The sequence below is a fragment of the Danio aesculapii genome, chromosome 13 (assembly GCF_903798145.1).
Source record: "Danio aesculapii chromosome 13, fDanAes4.1, whole genome shotgun sequence".
Taxonomy (NCBI): domain Eukaryota; kingdom Metazoa; phylum Chordata; class Actinopteri; order Cypriniformes; family Danionidae; genus Danio; species Danio aesculapii.
In genome coordinates this window covers 28,675,011-28,702,667 of record NC_079447.1, presented here as the reverse complement: position 1 = coordinate 28,702,667, position 27,657 = coordinate 28,675,011, and the positions used below count along the sequence as shown (strand labels likewise).

Genomic DNA, 27,657 nt, shown 5'->3' with positions numbered 1-27,657 from the left:
ATATTAATAAAGGGACTAGGAAAATGAATCAATGAAGTGCCTTCAGTAAATTTTAGTAAAAATGAATGTTTATGCTCAGCAAAAAATGGACACATTCGATTAAAAGCAAATATATATATAAACTGTAAACAAGCTATACTACGTGTATCCTTATATCTCTTTTGGTCTGTGAGATGTGTGTGTGGAACATTTGTAAAACTGTCGCTATTGTTACTTTCACAGATCTGTTGAAAATACTTAACATGCACTTCACATTTATAAACACACAAAGAAACATCACTTTTTAGTCCAAACCTTTTTCTTTGAGCCCCCAACGCAGTTTTTACCCTGTAAAACAACACCTGTTGATGCCTTCGAGTGATTTCCAGCGTCTTCACCACAGGGCGGAGCTACAACCGTGTTTTTACAACGCAAGCCTGACGTCTGCAGACACCAAGCGCCATCTGTTTACCTTCTCGTCCCTGCCTTAATCAAAACGGTAAGTGAATTTATGATCGAAAATGAGTATTGACAGATGTTTATGACGCCATTCTTCATTCACTTTGCCTCTACCGACTGCTGTCACGTGAACATTCGCTTTAAACACCACTCGACGACGTAGCAGCTGCGTAATGTAATGTAATGTAACCACAAAACCGCACGACTTTTGTTTGCATTTAGATAACGAGGACTTTGTGTCAAACACTGATATTGAACATTCGCTACTTGCAGTATGCAAAGACAAGCTCTTTCGGTTTTTTGTTCAGTCGTTCTGTCGATGGCAATGCATTATTATGACACCTATAACAATCTCTCATAATTCGTGCGTTTTGTTTTTAGTGAAATTTATAAGTGCGGTCATGTTTGTCCTCACCTTCTAAACCCTAATATGCAAATGCGTTAAGCGGTTCAGAGACCCCTGAGGTGACGCCATGGTTTAAGTAGGCGTTTCCAAGGAGGCAGCGTGCAGACTCACAGCGGGCCAGCGATTGGCTTTCGTTTGCATATTACAATTCTGTTGCCATAACAATTTGGTTTAAATGTCTGGCGCGAGAGATGGGGCGGATCCGGAATAGACTTGCGTAATTACCTTGTTACTTCTCTACAATGTAACATTTCTCTGTTTTTCCTCTGCAGTCGGACGACAGTGAAATATGGTGACCAAGCGAATTAGGTCGGAATACATGAAGAAATTTAAAGACCCGAAATGGGACACTTACGCAAAGTGTTATGAGGATTTGCTGAAATACAGACTGTCAAGGCGGCTGCTGGAGCAGGCGCACAAGCCGTGGTTTTGGGGGGAATGGGGGAGCGAGACGGCCTCCAGTGGTAAATCTACACCTCTGAGTCGGAATAAAGTTGAACCTCTGAAGACCCTTGATGAGAAACCTGAGCGATCTGCTTGTGTGACTCCAGAACCAGCAGCTGAAGCTGAAACACAGGCCACAGAAGTGCAGGAGAGAGAGCATGCAGAGACCAGTGAGTGCTGCTGACACACAGACTGTCTGTCAGCTTATCTTTTGTGTTATACACTGTTTATTACAGCGTTGTTATTGACAACTTAAATGTAGTTAGTTTTAAAGTGCTAAAATAAAGTATAATGTATATGCGTTAGGGTGTGTTAATGTTTATCTATTAGTACCTTTCAATTATTAAAATAAAAAGATTTTCATATTTATTTTTGTTACAAAACATTTGTGTGTGGAAAAATATATTTTAAATGGTTTAATTAAACATATTAATTGTAATAATATGACATTACAGCTACAAAGACATTAAATATTTATATTGTTTTTATTGCTAAATATTATAATTAAAATGTTTTAAATTTTAATAAAGCTGTAAAATGTATAAATATGGAAAACTTGCTATTATAGAAAAGTGAAATAAAATACAAAAAGTGAAACATGTACACTGTAAACCCGAATAAGTTGAGACTACTCAAATGATCTAAGGAAAGGGATTCCCTGTTTGTTTGAGTAATGGGAAATTGACATCTCAATTAATTGAGTTGACCAAATGAGGTCTCTTCATTGAATTAAGGTTGGAGGAAAGTCCTTACTTCAGGTGGAGGAGTTCAAGTATCTTGGGGTTTTGTTCACGAGAGAGGGAAGGATGGAACGTGAGATTGACAGGCAGATTGTTGCAGCGGCAGCAGTAATCCGGTTGATGTACTGGTCCATTTTGGTAAAGAAGGAGCTGAGCCGAAAGGCAAAGCTTTCGATTTACCGGTTAATCTACGTTCCTGCTCTCACCTATGGTCATGAGCTTTGGGTCATGAACGAAAAGATCTCTGATACAAGCGGCCAAAATTAATTTTCTTCGCAGAGTGGCAGGGCGCACCCTTATGGATAGGGTGAGGAGCTCTGTCACCTGGGAGGAGCTCGGAGTAGAGCCGCTGCTCCTCCACATCGAGAGAATTTGTCAGCTGAGGTGGCTGGCAGGTATGTCCCACCAGGAGGAGGCCACAGGTAAGACCCAGGACACACTGGAGGGACTATGTCTCTCAGCTGGCCTGGGAACGCCTCAGACTCTTCCCGGAGGAGCTGGAGGAAGTGTCAGGGGAGAGAGTAGTCTGGGGTTCTCTCCTAAGACTGCTGCCCCTGCGACCCGGCCCCGGAAAAGTTGATGAAAATGAATGAATGAAAAAGTACAAATAACTTAAAATGGCTTATAGACTAAACTTCCACATTTTCAGCTTTTATATTCTTTACCTACTTTCAGGGTAATTTATATCAAAGTTGATATTTAGCCGCAACATGTTGGTGTTTTGTAACATCAAATTTTTCTGAGGTTGGTCATTAGCCCAATGCTTAACCCCCAACCTACAGGACCAGGGGACGAACGGACGGACGGACAGACACACACACACACACACACACAGAAACTCCACACAGAAAGGCCTACTGACCCAGCCTGGACTAAAACCAGCGACCTTCTTGGTGTGAGGCGACAGCTCTACCCACTGCGCCACCATGTCACCCCTGCTGTATATCAATTAAGAAAAATGTATAACCATTTAAATATCTACTTACTAATTAAACTTTTCTCTTTCGTCAGATGGGTTCAGGTGCCTCTGTCCTGCTGTGCTTCAGCAAAATTCAGCATCACAAGCAAAATGACCACCTTGTGTCCTATAACATATATCTACTACTCAGTGAGGTTGTAAAGGCAGAATCTCAAACGCAACCAATCATTTTAAACAGAGACATGGTGAATCGTCAGAAAACTTAAAATATTAATTAAAAGTTTTTTTGTTGCCTAATAAGCAAATTAAACACACCTGTTTAAGTTTTGATGCCAAAACTTGGTATTTTAAGTAGTCAAGTTATATTAATAACTTAATATATTTAGTTATGACAACAGCAGGGTTTACAGTGTAATAAGAAACAATCTAATAAATAATATATTGTATTAAATATATAAAATATAATAATGGTTTGGAGTCGCGATAATAGTCACATTCTGCAGTTTACAACTGCTACTATTGTTTTGAATTCTTTTATAATAAATAATACTTGAGTGTCATATTGAGTGCTGGTGAATTTTATTTGTGCCGTTGTGACATTATTTAAGTGTAATGTAAATTATAATTTTTTAAAAATATTCGAATATTTCTATGTTTATTGCACTGAAATATTTTAAATAATATTAATGAGAATAGAAACATTTTATGCTTGTCAGAGAAAAAAGATGTTCTAAATGTTCTAAAACATTTTTTTTTATTGTAATACTTGTGTATTTGTGGTTGTAATAACAAAAATCATAATTTTTTAATTTATTTTACAGCTATTATGCAATAAGTACTTGGCAAATGTATGACAATATTTTGTTTATATTCATCCCACTGATGTTGATACTAAAATTGATAATAGACTAGAGTGCATTTTTCTTAATTAATTATTTACATCAGGACAATTGATCATAATTAGAAAAGTAATTCTCAAAACATCATAGCAAGGCATCAAGGCACAACAGTCTGGGCTACTTAACTAAAATGACTCCAAACCCTTTTAAACCAGAGTAATTCCAAATCAACACTGATCTCTCTGTCTTCCATCAACAGATTTAGTTCCCTGTGATGCTGAGGTGGCTCATCCAGAAGGACAGGAAGAACGAGACAGAGAACGCTCTCCTGCTGTCAACCCAGACACTGACACACAGATCCAGAACACGCCAAAGAGCAAACTCCGCTCTTCACACAAGTACACAAGATCAAAGGTCAAACCTCAGGCCCCCAAAGACCCCGACAAAGAGAACCGTCACCCCTTTGCCCTGTATGGAGCAGGAGAGAAGCAGACTGACATGGCTTTAAAGAAAACACATAATGTCGGTCCTGCAGCTTCAACCGCAGAGGTAAGTCGGGGTGATTTCTTGAACTGATGGACAAAAAAACTGGAAAATGAATAATAGAATAAAGAGGGGAAAAAAACACTTTCAAATTTATAAATAGTTCTTTTGAGATCAATTACTCAGATAGTTTTGATTACTGCAACTATTGAAACATTACTTGGTGGAACTAAGCAAGTAGCAAGTAAATTGAACTGATAAATAATTATTTTACTTAGAAAAGTAAAGAATTTCTCATTTAACCGTTTACATCAGCATCATTTGCATAAACAATATTATAGGGTGGTGAGTGCAAATAGAAACTTTAATTTAAGATGAACAAGTAATCGTTTAGTTTTTATTATTGCAGATTAAAAATATAGAAACACCACTTAGTGGCAGATTTCTTTGCAAATTTCAAGCTATTGATTCAATCATTCATTCAATCATTCATTCAATCATTCATTAATTCATTTTCCTTCTGCTTACTCCCTTTATTCATCAGAGGTCGCCTCAGCATTCACTAATATAAATGAGCACCATTAAATAGATTAGAATTTGAAAATAGTAAAATGACTAAAGTTCTTATGTTTATATTATTATTTTGCAACAGCATATTACAAAAGGCTTATGTCCAGTAAGAAAATTAATAAAACAAAGACTAATAGAATAAAAGTAAAATAATTGTTAGTATAAATGGCTCTTTCAGATTGTGTGCTTCGCTTTGCTCGTTAATAAAACGATAAAAAACATAGAGAAAACAGTCAACCCAAAAATAAATTGTCATTATTGGTCATTTAAACAATTCTGTTTCAGGTATGGTACACTACCTGACAAAAGTCTTGTCATCAATCCCAGTTGTTAGAGCAACAAATAATAACTTGACTTCTAGTTGATCATTTGGAAAAGTGATAGATTTATAGTGATAGTGGTAGACTTTTCAGATGAATCATCTCTTGAACTGCAGCCCGATCATCACAAATACTGCAGAAGACCCATTGGAACCCGCATAGACCCAGGATTCTCACAGAAATCAGTCAAGTTTGGTGAAGGAAAAATTATAGTTTGGGGTTACACTCAGCATGGATGGCAACATCAACAGCCTGAGGTATCAAGACATTTGTGCTGCCCATTTTCTTCAACAGGATAGCGCTCCTAATCATACTCCAGCCTCCACATCAAAGCAAAGAAGGTCAAGGTGCTCCAGGATTGGCGAGCCCAATCACCAGACATAAACATTATTGAGCATGTCTGAGGTAAGATGAAGGAGGAGGGATTAAAGATGAATCCAAAGAATCTTGATGAACTCTGGGAGTCCTGCAAGAATGTTTTCTTTGTCATTCGAGATGACTTTATTAATAAGTTATTTGAGTCATTGCAGAGATGTATGGATGCAGTCGTTCAAGCTTATGGCAGTCATACACAATATTAATTCTTTTTCCAGTGCAGCATGACTTTATATTCTATACTGTACATTATTTCTGTTAAGTGACAAGACTTTTGTCTAAACAAAGTCAGACCTTACTGTCCTAAATAAATAATTAAAAATCATGAGTCATGATCATGTTTTATTTTGGTCAAATAAGCGTAAGCGTAGAGGCCTTTGCCTTTCATATAAGCCACTTCTGACACCAAATGTCAACTAGAAGTTATTATTTGTTGTTCCTAAAACTTGACGACAAGATTTTTGTCAGGTATGGCACTGCATGTTCATTAAATTCTTTTTTTAAGCTAAAAAGTGGAAAAAATACTAAGAAAAAAAAGGTTCATCCAGTGTTTAAAAATAAATTGCATGAACACAGATCTTTTAGTATCCATTTTTATTTGAGCTCCAATAGATGAGACATGAACTATCATTTTAAATCCCTTTAAAGTTTGAATAAAATCAAAATTTACGATTATTTTTCTAGAGCATATTGTTAGTCATAAGGTGAGCAATAAATCTGTGAATAAGTTAATCGACTGGAAAAACCTTCTTGATGTAGTAATCTTGAATCAAAATCAAAATATTTGCTTCAACTCTGGTATGGCAGTCCTTCTCTGATGATGTCAGTTCGATTGCTCATATGCTAAGCCACACCCCTCCAACCGTTAGTTTACTGCAAGTGAAAGATGACAGGAGCGCAAAAATAAAACCTCAATATTCTCATTCAGTTCAAAATGCGTCATCATACTGAAATAAAAGTCTGCAACTTATAAATCAAACAGACTTGAAGTGCTCCTTTTTTATCGTCGTCATGCTTTTCTTTCTGTCTAGATCCACGAGTCAGCCCTGCGAGCAAAAACCAGACGGGAGGTTGAAAAACAGATGAAGAGATTTGACAAGCAAAGAGCCAGATCTGCTGACTTGGAAAAGAGCAGAAATAAAATCATCCCCGATTTCAATCCCTGGATGACAGAGTACATGCGCTGCTTTTCTGCTCGCTCTCGGTAGTACCGATTCAGATCTTTTTTTTTTTTGAAAACATCCGAGACCATCTAAACCTCTCAGGCTCCACATGATGACTGGAACATCGGTCCAGTTCGCTCGGTGTCTTCCACGATGGAACTTACAATGATTTAAACTCAGATTATAACTCAAGGCGTTTCAGGCGTTTATTTACACCATGGATATGATGCATTTTACTGGTACATATCAAACATGAAAACACAGTTCATTGATGCTGCAGGACGAACAATCACATGCCCTAATGCGTGATTTTGAAAGTACAGGCCATGAGGTTTACCAGTGTCTCTTTACACTCTGAGCCAAACAGCAACTTCAAAAGTGTTCAGTAATTGTCAGACAATTATAGAAATACGATATTGGTGTATTGTAATGTTGTGTATTATTGATACATTGTGTTTATATCGATTCGCATTTAGGATTAAATGTAAAGAAATCTGTTTTATACTTCACTTAAATCAATTGAGCCAACATTTGTGGTGTTAAATAAGCAACACTTTGATTCATCCATTATATTAATATCTGCTTTTTTTGATATGAGCTTTTACTTGTACATTTACACCAATGGTGCGTTCCACCTTGTATTAGATCAGAACAGTAATTCATATCATTATGTAATGTTCAGTATCATTATGTAATGTAAAAAGTCACTGGTATCTGAAGCATGAAACATACACAGCAAAATGACAAATCATGTTTGAATGAGATCATACACAGCAAAAGCAAGTCTAGCTGCTTATCAAGCATATTTGTTTCCATTTATTGATGTCATTTGGTTTTTTAGTAGCACTCAGGTATTTCTTGTTGTATTTTGTGTAATTTATGAATAGGGAAAGATGAGACTGGGATATTTGTACACTATTTATATAAGGTTATTGAACTAATTTTGACTTATTTCCACTCACATCATATCATTAAAGTCAGTTCCGGCTTGTGTTATATATAGCAGTGTTTCTCAACCACGTTCCTGGAGGAACACCAACACTGCATGTTTTGGATGTCTCCTATATCCGTCACACCCATGACAGGTCTTTCAGTATCTGCTAATGAGCTGATGATCTGAATCAGGTGTGTTTGGTTTGGGAGATGTGCAGAGTTGGTGGTCAAGGAGGAACGTGGTCGAGAAACACTGACGTATAGGATTGACTTTAATGTACTGTTTAAGCCATAATGCTTCATTATGAGGATGAATATCTATTTTAATGTGTGATTTGGATTTGAGGGTATTAAAGTTACTAAAACTGATATGTGTTTACATGGGATGGGACGTTTTTGAAGCACTTACGTTATGAGGACCAAGATAATGGTGGTAAATGTGCCATTATGTTTAGTCTTAACACAATGCTGTTCAGAAGTTACTGATGTGTTAAATAATTAAAAACGTGTTGGGTTATAATGCATATTATTGATGTAAAAGTAGTTTTCATGTTCGTTTGTAGTTGAGGACAGCTTGTATAAAGACCATCCATTAAAAAAAGACACTCTATTCTGCCTAATGCACTAAACGTCAGATTTGTATATCACAAATTCATTATAACATGCTGTTTTGGATACTGCCTACCTGCCAAAAATACAAAGAAACACTGTTTAAATGTCTGCAAGTGTCCTCTTTGTTCATTTGAACTGATTTTCTTTTCTTAAGGAATACTTGACTGTCCAGCAAAATAAGATTGTAGGTTTGACACAAATTACATTTATTTTACAAACACAGATTTTACATTCAGACTCTAAATTGTACTTTTGATTAGGTCAAATTTGTAATCAGATCTTAATTGTTCAGAGCAATATCACACAGTAGGCTAGTTGGCTTTCTTTTTTACTTTTTGAAGCTTATGTAAAACAAAAGAAGCAACAACAAAAAAACACAGTTCACCCAAAAATGACAATTGGCTATTGATTCACTCTCCCTCAAGCAATCCAAGATGTAGGTGATGAAAAGTTCCTCAATTAAAGTAATTCTTTGTAAAGTAAGTCTGTTTTCAGTCATTGTCTGTTTTCTTTGTGAAGCTGCATTTATTTCTTGAGCAGAACTTTAAAGAAGGTTTAGTGCTGAAACTGTGGTCCTCTGTGAATCATCACCAACATTTACTGGCACTCCTTTGAGAGTCAAAAAATGACAGAATAAATACCTGGGGCACTGTGATGATACATTGAAGATTTATAAAAAGATGATCAGTCTGTGCTAAAATTATTATTGTTCAGTTTCTTACAGACTTTTCATTTCATAAGATCTCAATGTATCATCAAGTGTGTATTATTGGTTCAGCCTGAATAGGGCTTTTCAACTGTCAATGTATATTTCAATTGTTTTCCATTTTTTTTTAGTATTTTATGAATCACCAAAGACCCCAGATTCAGATAAAAAAAAAATCTCATGTTCGACAGAAGAAAAAAAATCAACTTAATTTAGGATGAGCTCAGAGAAAGTAAATAAAAGCAATTTTCTATGTACAGTGCTCAGCATATGCAAGTACACCCCTTACAAATCTCTTATAAATTCATATTTTGAATAGGAAGATGTACAATAATACATTTGTGCATAAACATTAGATTAGTCATTATTGAAGCCAAATCTGGAGCTTATCTAACAAAATTACTTACGATAAAGGTCCAAAAACTAGTACACCCAAATTTGTATGTTATAGAAAAATATTAAATACAAATTTAAAAAAAGAGGAAAAATCAAGAGAAGCAAAAAAAAAAAAAAAAAAAAAAAAAAAAAAAAAAACGAAAAACTTAGTTGAAATTTAGTAGGTTGTAATTTTTTAGGTTTGCAATATTTAGCTTGAATTTAATTGTATTATCTTTCAATTTCTAAATATGTTTGGTGACTAAAACTAGGTAAATTAGATCGATTATAGCTTCTGAATGTTGATTTCGATTACTTTTCGATTAACCCAGCCCTAACTAAAATATTATTTTAATAAATATATCTGTTTAATAAATACACCAAAATACATTGCCCATATTCACTGAGAAATTTTCAAAATGGGGTGTACTCAATTATGCCGAGTACTGTATAGGTGAACTATAATATTTAATGAAAAACAAGGAACCACCTATGATTCAACGCACTATTAAACATGACTGAAATAAAAACATAATGGCCAGCATTGTGAATTGGGATCCACATTGATTTATCACACATTTTAAGTGCAAGCTTTTATGATAAATGTCCATTTTAAATGTTTAAAACTTTTAGGAGAAGACTGCACAGGTTAGAAAACATTTTCTCCACAACCCGCCCACCAAAAACGCAATTTACTTTTGAAAACAAGGAATGGCTTTAAAAACTTTAGTGTCTTTCCAACAAAAACCTACAAAGGGGACGGCAACACGAAAACAAATGGTTAAAAATGCTTAACAATAAATATTCAGTAACACTGAAGCTGTTAATACAATGTATTACAGTGTGATATGAAAGTAAGTGTGTTGACCTTTTAAATGTTGCCTCTGATTGTAAAAAACACTAATCAAACACTACAGCAGCCTTTCCTTAACAGACAATAAGAAAAAACAACAAATAAAAGCAATGAGCTATCGATATAATCCACATGATAAACTTTGATAAGATTTACAGCTGCGCGCCAGAGAGCAGTGATGCAGTATGCCTAAGCTATATATATATATATACACATTTGCTGCATATAGTCATTTATGAATATGTTGTAGTACTGCAACCATGAAACATGCTCCACGGTGATAATATAAACTCTTCTCTACACAACATCTACATTTGGAAAAGGGAAAAGACGGGGCAGGGGCTCAGTGCAGTATCTTTTATCTACCCTCAGGAGTTTTGGGTACCACGGATGTCTTGGTCTGGAGCCCGAGGGGGACAGTAAACATTTTTCGGAGGCTTTCTGGAGCGCAGGGAGACCCCCGGCGTGTCAGAACAGAAGTAAAAGTAAGGTGAGGGAAACATCGTTCCACCACGATGAGCCGTACGTCAAACGCCCCACTAATGTTCTCCTCGTCATTGTGTTCGCAAAACCTTGGCCAAACGACACAGAAAAAGTGCAGGTGATCAGTTTTCTTCATGTTTACAAAACTACAGCACTTGCTCTAACACAAAACTTGCTCTAACACACAGTCTAACACTTGCTCTAACACAAAACTTGCTCTAACACACAGTCCAACACTTGCTCTAGCACAAAACTTGCTCTAACACACAGTCCAACACTTGCTCTAGCACAAAACTTGCACATTGTTTCAAATACTGTTGTGATCAAATACATTTTTGATTATAAAATAAAATACATTTTACCGGCCCGGATAAGTGGAAGAAAATGACATGACATGACAATTTTAAAATATACAGTTGTTGTTGTCAGAATTATTAACGGAGAGAAGATTGTTTTTCAACACATTTCTAAACATAGCAGTTTTAATAGCTCATCTCTAATAACCGATTTCTTTTATCTTTGCCATGATGACAGTAAATATTATTTGACTAGATACTTTTTCAAGACACTTCTATACAGCTTAAAGTGATGTTTAAAGGCTTAACTAGGTTAATTAGGTTAACTAGGCAGGTTAGGGTAATTAGGCAAGTTATTGTATAATGATGGTTTGTTCTGTAGACTATAGAAAAATATATAGCTTAAAGGGGCTAATAATTTTGACCTTAAAATGGTTTTAAAAAAATTAAAAACTGCTTTTACTCTAGCCGAAATAAGACTTTCTCCAGAAGAAAAAATATTATCAGACATACTGTGAACATTTCCTTGCTCTGTTAAACATCATTTGGGAAATATTTTTAAAAGAAAAAAAAAAATTTCAAATGGGGGCTAATAATTCTGACTTTAACTGTATATATTTTTTTTGCATATAAAATGCTTTCAAAATCAATTTTGAAGTATTTTTCATGTCAAAAGTAAACATTAACAAAAAGAAATATTTAAATGTAAATTATAGAAATATTTGAATTCAACAAACATGAAGCTTCTTTTTCCAAATTATTCTGGGAAATATAATATTGGAACAGAAATCTCATTGTTTGGCCTGAATGCATGTTTTTAATTGTTAACATTTTTATTATTATAATAATTGTTTTTATTATATTATTTAGAAATAGTATTATTATTATTTCTTTCTTCACCTGACCACAAAACAAAATAATTTGAAGAATGTTTGGAAAAAGCAGCCATTGAAATCCTCAACAGGAGCAAAAAAATTAAAATAAAAATACAATGAAAGAAAATTCAAGGTTCAACGCTAAAATGTTTTACTTGCCATGCCAAAATTTTCACCGACCCCACCAAAAATAGCTTTTAGCCACATATTTTACATTTCTTAGACACATATTTTAAGTGAAAAGGTGCATTTTAATTTGGACACCTACAGACATTGTCACCAAATATAGATCAGAGAGGTAAGCCTTTCTCATAGCCTCATTTCAGTTGTCAAGTTTTGTAAAAATCTATCCATTCAATTAATCAATCTATTTAAAAAAAAAAGTTAGCTAGAATAATGCATTATAGGCTTAAATTATAGAGAGAAATAACATGTGAACCGAGACTGATCATGAAGCAGATTAATATTGATCTTTCTTTCGAGGTGTCAGTGCAGAAATTAGCAAAACAATAGGCCTAATACAAAATATTATATGACTAAAATATGGAAAAATGATCAGATAGTAATTTCTGTCAATTTTCCTAACGAATAAACAGCACTCTGTAATATTTCAGCATGCTTTCACTTTCATATTCAACATAAAAAACACATTTACAAGTAGGAATGACATCCCACCCTACTCACATTTCTCTCTTCATATAGCTGTATAGCTACTACACAACTATAATACACTGTGATATAGCTTGGTTCGTTTGTTGGATCATTTTGCTTTCTCACTACAATCGATCCGCTCCAGAGTTTGTTTTAATTCAGGCAGTCACGGACGGATTGTTTCGGCGTGGATCAGAGCGCAATTGCAGGATTCACATATGCCAAATAAACTGTGTTAAATGGGCAAACGAGACAGGTTCCGAAACAAACATCTAGGTGTGAAAAGCTCACTATGTGCATGCAATTGACAACCAGTTGCAGCCAAATTAAACTTAAGTGACAAGGCCAGTAACGATCCCGTCTACGGTCTCGAGTGTCTCGCACGCTAGCCCCGGACCATTGGGCAGTCCTTATTGTTTTTTCCCCAAAAATTCTTCAGTGTATCTTCCTTTGTGTTCAACAAAAAAAGAAACAGAAAAAGAAAGTGGAGGATGAGTAAACGATAACAGAATTGACATTTTTGGGGGCGAACTATACCTTTTAAAATGTCTCTGAGCACGGCAGCTAAAAAAAAAAAAGGTAATTGTTTTCCATAACTTAATTAAGTATATCTACTATATCAAAAAGCCCCAATACAAAACAGAAGGAGCTGCTTCCTAATCAGCCTGTATCTGCCTCGGTCTCCTTGAATCTCTATTTCTAGCTTGCTTCCCAAATAAGGCACTTCAGAAACCTGGACAAGTGCAGGTGGAGAATCTGAATCTGGAGTTAAATATAGCCTCTTAAGCTGTTTCTCCTGTGGCATTTGACTGATAAAAGGGTGAAGGAGTATTGGAGGATTTGTTTGTCTTCAGGAGGGGGTGCAATAAGGTGCAGCATTCGACCTTTTGTGTGTGTGCGCGCGTGTGTGCTGTGTCATCGTCACTTGTATGCGAGTGGCGTTTGTGTGTGTCAGAGACAGAAATAGCAGTTCTTCCTGAAGAGCGTTCCTCTCAGCTGTGCAAGCCACAGACACGTCAACATCCTTATACAGTTAGAGAAAAGGTGCTGTTTTTCAAACACAGTTTAGTACTATTTATGTTTGTCTATATTAATTTTGGTGTCACTACACAAATGTTGTTAATTATGCAAGTGATTATACACAGTTTTATATTTATACTGAACAACAAATGGGCAAAGCTGCATTGTGGACATTAAATAGATTCTTGAATGCGTCACTGAATGGTTCTGTGGATTTTTGCTATATAAAATATTGACTGACATTTTAGTTGGTAAATCATGGTAAAAAATAATGTAAATCATTATATTTAGCACAGGAAAACAATTAAATTGGGTGTTATAATGTACAAAATAAAAGCTGTATTAAACTTTTATTGTTTTGAGGGACTAATAGTGATCAACACAAGTCAGGGGCAGTTCTAGGTCCTTTTTAGGTGAACCATAGCTAACTGTCTGTCATTTTAGCCCTGCAAAACCATAAACCTATTTAAAGTTAATAATTTTAAACATGTCACTGAAAAAAAAACTCAAATGTTGTTAATAATAAATAAATCAAAAATTGCTTATGTTTAGTCTGCATCCGAAATAGCATACTTCCATACTATATAGTACGCTAAAACACATGCGAGCCGAGTAATAAAGTCTGAATTCATAGAATTAAAAAAAACTGTATGTGAGAAGTACCTGGATGACTTACTACTTCCGGCGAGATTCTAAAGTGCACATCCAATGGACACTATGCTAGCCCATGATGCCCCGCGAGAGAGTTTATGAATAGGAGTGAAGGGATGCAACTGACGTGGGTAGGTCACGTGATCATAACAAAATGGCGGATGTTATATTTGCTTATGTTTAGTCTTTATGATTTCATCAGACACAATCAAATAAAAGTACTGGGACAACAGTTTATAGTTCAGATGTGAACACTAATGTTTATGGTAAAGACATCACTGTGAAAGCAACTTGATGCTTCAAATGAAAGTTGTAGGAATTACATTGTTTATGCCAATAGGTGGCGACAAACAACCATCTAAATGTGTGTCACTGAATAATTCTTTAAAAATGACTTATCTATCATTCTAATTTTATATTTAATCTTTTGTCAGAAACTCTAAAAGCTGTATCCTAGAGCTGCCCTTGACACTAGTAATGAGTAAAATGAACGCAAAATTGAGACATTCTGCCTAATTTAAGAAACACAATTTATATCTGTGATAATTGAATTTAGGAAATGTGAAAAGTTTAATATAATCCAGTAAAACAATCTATTTAATACATTTTCAGTTTGAATTTGAATCAGAGTTTGTGTTTTCAGATTCGTTGTTTTTTTTATATTAATTCTATCATCATAGCTAAACAAAAATGTGTCCTAAACAAATCTTATGTCCAAAAGTAAGGACCAAATAAGCTGAAGAAAAGCTGAAATCATATTTGAAGACAAGGTTACTGATGTGATTCAATTATTGAATGAAGGACAGAGACACAGAACAGAAAATAACCATTACCCAACCTAACAAGACACTTTAATCTAATATGCAGGGAATGATGTTCTGAGCACAGTGAACAACTGTGTCTGATTAAATCTGAATGCAGTGCTGCTATTTTTAGCGGATGTTGCTGTTGTGAGCGGCAAGAACAACATCGTTCCACCATCCGGCATTCACACGGTCACATTCAATTTAAGAGACCAAGGTTATGATATTGCATAGAAAAAACATATAACATAATATTAATAATAATAATAATAATAACTAACAATAAATACATTAAGTACTAAACACTCAGCACCTAAAACGAAACCTTCTAAAATTAAAATCTCATATCTGAAGAACTATAAGAGAATAGTGATGGCAGCGTTCAAATTTCCAGTTTCCAAGTGGTTTCGGAGCGCATATTACTTTGGCAAGCTCATGTGATTTCAATAAAAAACATTATTATTGTTTCCAAACCTTTAGAAAATGTTCATTCTCCACTTGGGGGCGATCTGTATAAAACATTGTCGTATCTCAAATCGCCACCCTCTCATTCACTATTCTCTAAATTAGTCCACTATATAAGTCCACTTATAGAAGGAGTGAATGAAAGCAGTGAGTTAATTCAAGCACAAGTTGTGTTTGTGCTTTGCTGGAAGATAAGTCCCACAAATAGATAAGATTTTTAACTTCCTGGCCAAACACTGCGATAGATATTTAACACTTAGCAAGCGCTCTATTAGTAATAAAACAAAAACTATTGATTTCTGTCATGTATACAAGCATTACTTTTATTAAATGAGATTTTATGTTTACCCACACACTGATAGGATTGTGCTTAAAATTGCCATCTTGTGGTCAGATGCAGAAATTCATTCGGCATTCACAACTCTTGTAACTAATAATTCATAACTCTCACAGTGCATTATGGGAATTTTCTAGCTTTTATGTGTACATGGGTTGGTTGATTGAGTGCAATTTATAACATCCACTATGGTTTCGGACACCACAAAAAATGGCTGCTTCCTCAATTAGTGCACTTGTGGTGAATCGCTGAAGAGGTTTCAATGTTTTAACGAGGCATTTGTAAAATGAAAAGGAATGATAGTTAATAAAAATAAATAGGTCTCTTGTTAGCCCACTTTAAAACAAACAATATATAAGCCTTGTAAATTTATAAAGTACCCATATTATGCAGACATTTATTATTTAATGATGATATTTACAGTGCATCCGGAAAGTATTTATAGAGCTTCACTTTTTCCACAATTTCTTTTGTTACACGTTATTCTAAAATGGATTAAATTCATTTATTTCCTCAAAATTCTACACACAATACCCCATAATGACAATGTGAAAAAAAGACTTTTTTTGAAAATCGAGAAAACCAGGCACCGCTCATCACCAGGCAAATACCATCCCTACAGTGAAGCATGGTGGTTTAAGCATCATGCTGTGGGGATGTTTTTCAGCTGCAGGAACTGGAAGACTAGTCAGGATAGAGGGAAAGATGAATGCAGCAATGTACAGAGTCATCCTGAACGAAAGTGCTCTTGACCTCAGACGGGGGCGACAGTTCATCTTCCAGCAGTAATCCAGACCTAAATCCTATTGAACATCTGTGGAGAGATCTGAAAATGGCTGTAAACCCATTTTTTCCCATCCAACCTGATAAAGCTTGAGAGGTACTGCACAGAGGAATGGGCAAAAATTCCCAAAGACAGGTGTGCCAAGCTTGTGGCATCATATTCAAAAATACATAAGGCTGTAATTGCTGCCAAAGGTGCATCAACAAAGTATTGAGCAAAGGCATGTGATTTTTCATTTTTTTTTTAAATTTTAACAAGCAATTTCAAAAAGTCTTTTTTTCACATTGTCATTATGGGGTCTTGTGTGTAGAATTTTGAGGAAATAAATGAATTTAATCCTTTTTGGAATAAGTCTGTAACATAAAAAATGTGGAAAAAAGGAAGAGCTATGAATACTTTCCAGATGCACTGTAGATGATCAGCTAAGTGCATTGATGGGTTATACTTTCAATTTAAAGTTTATAATATGCTGAAAACATATTGATGAAATATATATGAAAAAATCTACCTACAGTTGAAGTTAAATTTGTTTTTTTATTCTTTTTCAAATATTTCTCAAGTGATATTTAATGGAGCAAAGAAATTCACAGTATTTCCCCAAGAGAAAGTCTTATTTGTTTTACTTTGGCTAGAATAAAACCAGTTTTTAATTTTTTTTTAACCATTTTACGATCAATATTATTAGCACCCTTAAGCAATATATATATTTTTCAATAGTCTACAGAAAAAAACAGTTATACAATGACTTGCCTAATTACCCTATCTTGCATAATTAACGTAGTTAAGCCTTTAAATGTCACTAAGCAGAATACTAGTATCTTAAAAAATATCTAGTATAATTTTATGTATTGTCACTATGGCAAATCTTTAAAAAAGATTATTAAAAATGATTTATTAAAACTATTATGTTTAAAAATATGTTGGAAAAAATCTCTGTTAAACAGAAATTGGGTAAAAAATATACAGGGGGCTAATAACTCAGGAGGGCTAATAATTCTGACTTCAACTGTATATGAACAATCAATTCAACTGCATGTTTTGCCTGAGCTTTTGTTACATTTACATTACATTTTGAATGCTTTGACACTTAAAATCATTTAGCAAAGCAGTTGGTTCAATTGTTTTGAAGCTCTGAAAACTTTGGTTTCTCCCAGAAGATAGGAAGTACCGTGTGTGGAGCTTTACCTGGTTGTTGAGCTGTCTGTTCAGAGGGACGTGTGTTAACAGCCACACTCCTGGACGCTCTCGGCTTGTGCCCGTCTAGGTGAACGCAGCTGTCGGAGAGCCGCATCTCCATACTGGATTCCTGAACCCATTCGCTCTGGGTCCAGCTCTCCTACACAGCCAGATCACAAGCAGACTCATCAGCAGACTCATTCAAATAGTTATAAACATGAAGTTAACAGGACAGGGCGTTAGCAGTTCACCTGATTCAATTTTGTTAAGGATTTTCCGAGCACACTGGACGAAAGCTTCCTCCACATTCTCCCCTGTCAGAGCACTGGTCTCCAAAAACATCAGCTCTGAAAGAAAAGATAAAACCACTTACATCTGTTGTGCTAAATTAGTAATACTCAGAACTGAATCCACTCTTCAGGAGACGTAGTTTGTCAGTATATGCAATATATTCTGTTTCAGTTTATTTTATTATTATTTATATAACATTTATAATTAATGTTTCTCAATAGCACCAATATAGCATCTATTATTCCTTTTAGTTATATTTTTTGATGTTCAGTTTTGTTTGAAGTTTTAATTAAGTTTTAGACATTATGTAATTTTAATATTTCTATTTAGCTTTAATCTATATTCATTTTTAGTTTTAGCTTGGGTTAAGTACTTCAGTTAGAAATATGTAAATTGTAGTTAATTTTAGTGAAATAATAATACATTATATTATATTCGTGGCAGCGCGGTAGTGCAGTGGGTAGCACTGTCATCTAACAGCAAGAAGGTCGCTGGTTCAAGCCTCAGCTGGGTCAGTTGACATTTCTGTGTGGAGTTTGCATGTTCGCGTGGGTTTTCTACGGGTGCTCCGGTTTCCCCCATAAGTCCAAAGACATGCGGTATAGGTGAATTGGGTAAGCTAAATTGTCCGTTGTGTATGTGTGTGAATGGAAGTGTATGGAGGTTTCCCAGTTGTGGCTGGAAGAACATCCGCTGCGTAAAACATAAGCTGGATAAGTTGGCGGTTCATTTCACTGTGGTGACCCCTGATTAATAAAGGGACTAAGCCGAAAACAAAATGAATGAATAAATTCTTATAGAAATTCTTAGACTGTACAGAATAAAATACATTACTCAATATTGTTACAGCAAATAGACAAATAGTAAAAAACAGTGACAATATATAAAAGACTTTATGACCATATAAAATATTATTATTTTTGAAATCATTTTCATCTTTAAATAAGCTTCTTGCTGACTAATGTAACAAATATATTTATGTAAATATGAAGAAAAAAACTTTTCAGATAGGTCCCTATATTAAAAAGACTGTGACAATATATAAAAGACTACGTAAATATAAATTTTTTATATTTAAAATGATTTTCAAATAATAAAAAAAACAAATTCTTGCTGACTAATGGGTAAAATTTCAAGATTTGAAGGATAAGCTAATAAATATTTAAAAGTAAAACTCACTATTGTAAATGATTATTCTAACTGTAGTTTTACAATAAACACTTTTTTAATATTAAAATATATGCCTTTACATATTTAAGCAAAATTTGTATTTATTAATATACATATATATACACATACACACACACACACACACACACACACACACACACACACACACACATACATATATATATATATATATATATATATATATATATATATATATATATATATATATATATATATATAGATAGATATATAGATATATATGTATAGTTGAAGTCAGAATTATTAGTTTATCAGTTTTTAATTTATTAAAGAACATTTTAGTCAAAATTATTAGTCCCTTTAAGATATATTTGTTTTCGATAGTCTACAGAAGAAACCATCATTATACAATAACTTGCCTAATTACCCTAACCTGCCTAGTTAACCTAATTAACCTAGTTAAGCCTTTTAATGTCACTTTAAGCTGCATAGAAATGTCTTGAAAAATATCTAGTCAAATATTATTTCATCGTGGCAAAGACAAAATAAATCAGTTATTAGAAATGAGTTATTAAAACTATTATGTTTAGAAAGGTGTTGAAAAAATCTGCTCTCTGTTAAACAGAAATTGGGGAAAAAAATAAACAGTTGGGGGGGGGGCTTAAATATTTTAGTTTTATACTTTTAGTTGTATTTTTAATTAATGTAAACATTTATAAAATAGTTTTAGTGCAGGTCTATACACTTTACTATTGCATTCTCCACTATCCTGTAGTGACCTCTAGTGGCACAGTAAAAATACATATGTTTTTGGCAGTAGATATTCATTTCTGAGCAGATAACATGTTTTAATAATTTAATTTTAGTGCTGCTCAACAGGTAATTGCTGGTCAGACATACACACCATTCTCTTGAGCGAAGCGTGAAGCCTCCAGGAAGGTCACCTCAAGGTCAGCATCCAGATCCTTCTTGTTTCCACACAGTATGATCACTATGTTCTGACTGGCCAACATCCGGGCGTCTGTCAGCCAGTTGGTCAGAGCATTGTATGTTTCTCGACTAACATTCAGAGACAAACAGTGAGACATACAGTATCAATGCACTTAAGAATCTAAAAATGTATATTATAATCTGAAAATCCAGAAATATCTCATAAAGAAAATGGGCACACATATAATATTACGAAGCTGCTCTGGATATGATAACAGTCACTTTACCTAGTGATGTCATAGACTAGAAGAGCCCCTGCTGCGCCTCTGTAATAACTCCTTGTTACAGACCTGAGGGGAACAAACATTCATACAATTAAACCTCTGTAACATCTACAAGAGTCTGAAAGTAAACCAATATCAAACCAATGACATGATATCTGGGTTCTCATTAATAAACGTGGCGGAAATGTGCGTATGCAACTTCCCACGCAATGTTGTGATCTGTAAAAAACCAAACTTGATGGATAAAGCTGTACGTAAACTTGAAGTACATATATTTAACTTAAATATTGACTGACTTGAAGCATTTTAAATCTTCAGATGAACCATAATTGTTCATAAATAAATAAATTCAAATGTATTCTGGTGTATTTTGCATTTTAGGGAAGGTTTCTAGGCAAAATGTATAAACCAGACCCTTGGTCATTTAACTGAATTTAAACAATGTTATGATAAATGATAAAACTGTGGACTTTTTTCCCTAAACTATTGCGTGAGAACTTATTAAATTGTATACAAGTGACAGTAATGTAATGTAATGTAATGTATTTTTTATTAATTGCCATGTCAGCAACCAAGGCTATTTTCATGGCAAGAACATTTCAATATTAAATAAACAATTAAGAACAACAAACAAATAAATACACAAGTTAAATAAGATGTTTAGTGTTAATACATAATAAGAATTCTAAAATCTTTTCTGGTGTCACTTTGCTAAAAATGTGCTTAAGAGAGTTCATTTCATAAAAAAAGTCTTCTAGAATCATTAAAAGCAGGACAGTCCAGTAAAATGTGTTTTACAGTAAGGTGAGTTTTGCAGCACAAACATTGAATAGGGTCTTCACCTTTGAGCAAAAAACATGGGTTAATCTTGTATGCCCAATACGACATCTGGTAAAAAAACTTGATCAAATCTAGTCTTAAAATGTCTTAAAATTCTGTTTGAGATTTCAGGTTGGATTTCATGTAATTTATTATTTTCCAATGCATCCCACTCCTCTTGCCACTTGTTTAAAATGTAAATGTTGATAAAAGGTCTCATCTCTGATGGAGGAATTTGGCATTTGTTCACAACTTGCTTCAAAGCATTTTTAGCAGCTGCATCAACTCGCTCATTTCCTGAAAGCCTGACATGTCCTTGAATCCAGCAAAAAATGATGTGATAAAACTGATTTTGTAGATGGTGAACTTTGGTTAAAATATTATCAATTAAAGGATGATCATTTTTTGTAGATTCCATCACTTGGAGGCATGATTTGGAGTCTGTGAAAATAATTGATTTCTTTTGTTGGGCATTTTCTATATACTCCAATGCTAAAATTAAAGCACGGGCTTCAGCTGTGAATATGGAGCATTCTTTATTAAAAGTGACAGTAAGACTACTACAAAAACTCTGTTTATCACAGCGTTTTGAGGTTTGTTACAGGCAGTCGTTGACTAGCTCACTATTGTGAACAGTATGCCAAAGCTGAGAGGCCTTCTTTAAATGTAAGAAGGTACACCCACTGGATGACTCTGGTCTAAAAAGGCTCTTCTTGGTCTGGCACCTTTAAACTCATGTTCCATTCTTCATAGGTCAAAAAGCCACTATACCCTATGTTTAAGTGAAAATTGTCATTTCTGTTCCCCGGGTTCAAACTGAAATAGGGAAACACGCTTTTAGTCATGCCGCCCCCTCATCCTGGAATATTCTTCAGAACTGATAATGTCTGAGCTCATCTCGATTAAATCTTTTTGCTCTAACCTTTATAACAAACAACAACAGTCCATTTATCAATGTATGTGCTTTTAACATATTTTAATATGGTATGGCTGAATAACCAAACTGTATTTTTTCTATTATTTTTATAATTTTTTTTTTCATAATCTGTGTGTTGCAGACCTCTTGTAACCCCTGTATCCCCCTCGATCTCAATGTTTTTTACCTGGTTGAATAAAAAACATAAAAAAAACATAATAATAATAATAATAATAATAATACTAATAATAATAATAGATGAATCATAAAACAATGTGTTTCCACAAAAAATATATGAATTAAATTAAAATGATTTTCAGCACTGATAATGACATTAACTGTTAAAAGAGTTAAATCAGCATATTCAAATGATTTCTAAATGAATGGTTGCTCACCGGAATAAATAGAAACATATATTTTTAAATGATATTTTTAAATATTGTCTATTTAAAATAAACTAAATGTTACTTTTGAACAGTAATGTAAATATAAGATTATTTTAAGAACATATTTTGTAAAATAAATACCTGCGTTAAAAACATATCCAAGTTCAAAGAGAAGAATAGTAAAGAAAAAAAATGTTTTTTTTTCATCTAGAATTGGTGGGATTGTGAAACAACAACAACATGATATATACATATAGTAATGCTAGCTTTCAAAAACACTGACAACTGTATGACGTTGCTGGCATTGAACTGGACTCTGGACTGTAAATTGGTATTATATCATGAATCAGCCGCTCTGCTCTCTCTATAACGTCACCGGACACTGAAGAATCAATATCAATTGACCAACTAGTCAAATCACATCTGCTCACAATAGCAAGACTGTGTAGCTCAGACGTCCTTTAGTATCTGCTGCAACATTGCCTTTCAACATACTCCATTTGTTTACTGAGTGTGTCACAGAAATTATCTGCATGCCAATTCTAAAAATGAACATGCAGGACAATGTTTTTTTTTTCTGTCTACTACTGTCTCGATTTAAAGCATATTAAAATAGAAAAAAAATCAAATGACACTTTGAAATGGCATAATAAAGATGAGCTGCAGCTGCAAACAGAACAAAACAGTGAATCAGTTCTTCATACTGTTCTCTAATCTTTCGCTTCAAGCTGTCTTGTGGTTTGTTAATTGTTATGCAACTGTCCCAAAAAAACAAACCGTGTCCAATTTTAAAATGGTGGAAATGGCTTCTACTGATTTTAACTGAGTTATTAAAGAACTAAAAACTTACCTGAAAAATATAAAAACAAGGACATTTTACTTTCATCGATTTAGTTTCAGCTAAAACAAATAAAGCTAAAATAAAGATTGCAATATAAAAAACAGGAATATAAAAAAAAATACAAAAAAATACAAAAACTGTGAAATACTAAAACCATAAATATAATTAACTTAACAATTTTGACAAATTAAAACTATTTAGAAATTATAGTAATTGAATAAGAAATGAAATAGTGTACATAATAAATAAAAATAAAGACAAAAACTAAATATTTAATTGTTGCCTAAGAAAATTTATTAATGTGAGTAAACTGAAATTATTCAGACTGAAATGCATTCAAAAACAGTTATTTTAATATTCATATAATCAAATGTTTATTAAATATGATATAGCTAATATATATATATATATATATATATATATATATATCTATATATATATATATATATATATATATATATATATATATATATATATATATATATATATATATATATATATATATATATATATATATATATATACACACACATTTATAAAGTTATATATATCACATCCAACCATTTTGGAGAGGGGTTCATTCTGCAATCCAGGAGGTATTTGGAAAACGTTTCATTTTCTCCCTTTCAATTGTTTTGCTGAATGACATTCCTAAATAACTTTTTGGCTCAGAACTCAAACATCTTCTACAACTCTTGAATTTCTGGCTAAGACATGTATATTACTAAAATGGTCTACTTCTTAAATTCCAACCATTTCCATGTGGATTTCTCAGAGTTGTCAGACTTTCTTCCTTTGGAAAAATTAACCTTATAACCTCAACCACAACAAGGACAAATTCATGAGACTATGGGAACCTCTCAAATCCTTTCAACATAAGCTCTGAAACTTTTTATTTTAAGAGAGTTCTGGCTTCTTTTGTTTTGTTTAGATTTTTTTTAAACATACATTTGTACATTTTTATTTAATTTGCAGTTCTTGGGGTAGTTTGTTTGTTTGATTGTCTTTGTTATTTGTACTATTTAAAATCCTTAACAATAAAAAAAAAACTAATCCTATGACAAATAATTTTCTTTTACCGACCCTTCATAAAGACCCACACCATTAGAAATAAGTAATAAATTAGAAATGGCATCAAAAATAACATAAGTTCTTCAAATTGTCCTAAATTGGCATATATAAAAAGCCAAATATAAACATTTATTTTTAATAAATGTGATAGATAAATACAAAAAATGATTTATTAATCGCAGTTCAACATTTACTAATGCATTATTAAAATGCATAGTTGTGCTTGTTAACATTATAAATCACTATGAATTAATAAGAACTAACAATGAACGACTTATTTTCATTAATGTTAATACAGAGTAACACAATGCATTGCTCATAATTTATTCATGCAGGTACATTAACTAACATTAATTAAAAACAACCTCATCGTAAGTGTTACCGATATGACACCAAAAAACATCCAAAGTTTTTAATACTTTAGAAACATTCAAAGCTACATAAAAATTCACTATGAAAATAAAACTGCATTGACTTATGTGACCTCAGCATATTTTCATTCAAAGGGCCTGAGGCTATTCTGACTCCAAGAGTAAGTAGCTGGCAAAAGTTCAGCGCAAATTAAGTGCTTGTTGATAGCGCTGACAAACGAATCTGTGAAAGCTACTATAAACTCCTATAGTATGTGCAATCTGGAGTCAAATCACTCCCTCACCAAATGCTCCACCATCTGACTGCCTGAGAACAAATCTGGAAATGATCGCCATAAGCCAGATCTCACAGTCTAACAGGGAAACACTCATGATATATTATGATTCAGTCATGTAAACCCACCTGAAACGCTCCTGTCCCGCTGTGTCCCAGATCTGGAGCTTGACAAACTTATTGACCACGCTGATTATCTTCGAGCCAAATTCAACCCCAATAGTGTGATTTGAGTCATCTTTGACTAGAGAAAAAAGGAGAAGACATTAGAAACACAACAATGACTGATGTAGCGTCAAATCATGTGTCTAGGTTTTGCAGGGATAGTTCATCCAAATATTTTTATTTAGTCTCCACACCAAGCGCTCTGTTAATGTCTGCATGAAATCAAAATGTACAAAGTTTACTGTTGCTAGTGCATATTGTTATTTTTAACATGCACATTTAAACCATGCAAGTTAATCCACTGAAAAAAAAACTCCTTTGATTTGGTAATCTTTAATCAAAAATCTGGCCATTTGTTTTATTCTGTAATGGCAGTCCTTCTCTGATAATAAAAAAATAACCCCTCAGCCACTAGTCAATATTCAGTTTCATTTGGAAATACTGTGCTATATGGAGATAAAAGTCTGCAGCAACTTCCGGTTCACACAGCGTTTAAACACACAAAAAAACAGATACTTTGAAGAATGTTAGTATTAAGGCCATGGCCACTAATTTCCAACATTCTATAGACCATTTTTAGGGATGTAAACAAAAACAATTGACCTAATGTTTTTCCTGTTTTAGGTTTTTTATTTCAATAGCTTCAGAGAATCCAAAAAGAGCCACATGTTGATAAATAATGTTATGATAGCTGTTTAAACAGTTATAATTGCCTCTTGTTACATATATGAAATAGGTTGGTGACAAATAAGAAATGTTCATAGGCCAATAACAGGACCACATTGAAATGGTCTATATATAAAATGTTGCACAATACATCAAAAAATGCCTATTATCTTGATACTAGTATATAAAATATCCTTAATGCAAAGACGTGCAATGAATTACATCTATTTTATGTGCCAACCATTTGTAAGTTGCATGCATGGATTGTTTATTTTTAGTTATAGATCAGAAAAATGTTTACTACCCATTTATGAATGATCATAAAAATATTTTAAAAAAATTCACAATGCTAAAGTTACATAAAAAAATAGCATGTCTCTACGGAAATGTTGTATTTTATGGAAATATTCTCAAACAATGTCCCATATTGCATATTTTTCCAGTATTGTGCAGTCCTTATAAATATACAGTATCTTTATAATGTGCAGCCGGGTCTTAGAAAAAAATGCTAAATGTGCGAGTGCCTGGATGTGTGTGTTCTTCACGAAACAAAACATTGTTCAAAATATCATCTTTAGTGATCAACTGACAAAAATAGATTTTTAGGGTGTGTAAATGATGACATAAGTTTCTTTTTTGGTTGAACTATCACTTGAAAATCAAGATTATTCAGAGACATACATCTTTTTTCTATGAACTGATGAAGAAGACAGGATTTTCCTGTTCCAGCATTTCCAATCACAAGAAACTTAAACAGGAAATCTAAAAGGGAGAAAAACAAAGATATTTTGTCCAGAAATGCATAGAAATTCTTACACAAATTAAACAAGGCAGTACTAGAACGTATTAAGGTAAAGTTGGTTTTATATTTGCACATTCGTTCAGTGACAGCTCCTTATATTGTTTACCACAGTACTTTAAATATTCTGACAGAAATTACATGCAAGTATGAGTTTAAAACAACAGTAGCACCATTTCATTGACTGTGAACAGTGTACTTTGATAGTCACTGGCTGCTAATATAATTTCACTATTTAGAATAAGCAATGAATACTTTTCTGAAATCATATTATTAGAGGAGAAAGTCTGAATGTGTAAATATAAAATCCACTTTACCTCACTCTGGAACGTTATGGTTAAATTTAAGAACGACTGAAGGCTAATAACACTCAATCAGAATCGACTCTACACAGGAGGTTTATAAAAACATTCATGTTTAGACAAAGCACGGTCTTTCTATATCAACACCGTCAGTACTGTATTATCTACTAATCAGAATTGAATCAAAACTCGTCGACAGATAAACCATATGGCATCAGAGAGCTGCTGCTTCGCTGGCACTGAACACGGCTTGTAAGCAAATATAGTGTGATGAATGAGCCCGGGACACCTGCTAAAATCATGTTATGCTCTCAATAAGAAGTGTGGCAGGACAAGAGGAAAATGAGTCGCCCTACCGTATGTTTCTGACATGACTGGCGCTGCGTTTCTAGTCTGTAATGCTGCGTTTTTCCTCTTTCAAGGCTAATAAACAAGGATATCAAATAAAGGGAAATCCCTCAGAGGGTTTCGCGCATCCTTGTCGGAAGTTTGTGGAGCAGCTACTTCCTGTTGAGCCTTTCAAAATAAAAGCCAAGTATTCGCTGAACATAGACCGATGATGACTGACAATGAAGAATTTTATTATTATAGTGTTACTTTTTTACTTTTATAGTTTTACTTTCATGTCTTTATGTATCTTTTATCTTATTGTTGTTGATTTAGTACTTTTACTTCT

At 33.7% G+C, this 27,657-nt stretch overlaps 2 protein-coding genes across 2 annotated transcripts; one reads left to right on the top strand and one right to left on the bottom strand.

The window, feature by feature from the left end:
• Positions 1-323: 323 nt before the first annotated feature.
• Positions 324-8,350, top strand: ccsapb (centriole, cilia and spindle-associated protein b). Its single transcript, XM_056471262.1, has 4 exons — positions 324-478; positions 1,117-1,458; positions 4,046-4,335; positions 6,566-8,350. The coding sequence occupies exons 2-4, from the start codon at positions 1,134-1,136 to the stop codon at positions 6,740-6,742; spliced, it is 792 nt and encodes a 263-aa protein (XP_056327237.1). The 5' UTR covers positions 324-478; positions 1,117-1,133; the 3' UTR covers positions 6,743-8,350.
• Positions 8,351-10,005: 1,655 nt separating this feature from the next.
• rab4a (RAB4a, member RAS oncogene family) lies at positions 10,006-27,473 on the bottom strand. Its single transcript, XM_056470745.1, has 8 exons — positions 27,338-27,473; positions 26,562-26,642; positions 25,179-25,293; positions 20,375-20,437; positions 20,062-20,216; positions 17,969-18,064; positions 17,727-17,877; positions 10,006-10,748 (listed from the first exon to the last, which is right to left on the bottom strand). The coding sequence occupies exons 1-7, from the start codon at positions 27,351-27,353 to the stop codon at positions 17,762-17,764; spliced, it is 642 nt and encodes a 213-aa protein (XP_056326720.1). The 5' UTR covers positions 27,354-27,473; the 3' UTR covers positions 10,006-10,748; positions 17,727-17,761.
• Positions 27,474-27,657: the final 184 nt, after the last annotated feature.

Excerpts from the sequence above, each read along its gene's own strand:
- rab4a (XM_056470745.1), bottom strand. Across the intron at positions 20,438-25,178 it reads GCGGGACAGGAGCGTTTCAG|GTCTGTAACAAGGAGTTATT; the intron begins GTGGGTTTACAT and ends TGTTCCCCTCAG. Across the intron at positions 20,217-20,374 it reads CTAGTCTATGACATCACTAG|TCGAGAAACATACAATGCTC; the intron begins GTAAAGTGACTG and ends TCTGAATGTTAG.
- ccsapb (XM_056471262.1), top strand. The coding sequence starts at position 1,134 with ATGGTGACCAAGCGAATTAGGTCGGAATACATGAAGAAATTTAAAGAC. Across the intron at positions 1,459-4,045 it reads GAGAGAGCATGCAGAGACCA|ATTTAGTTCCCTGTGATGCT; the intron begins GTGAGTGCTGCT and ends TTCCATCAACAG. Across the intron at positions 4,336-6,565 it reads CTGCAGCTTCAACCGCAGAG|ATCCACGAGTCAGCCCTGCG; the intron begins GTAAGTCGGGGT and ends CTTTCTGTCTAG.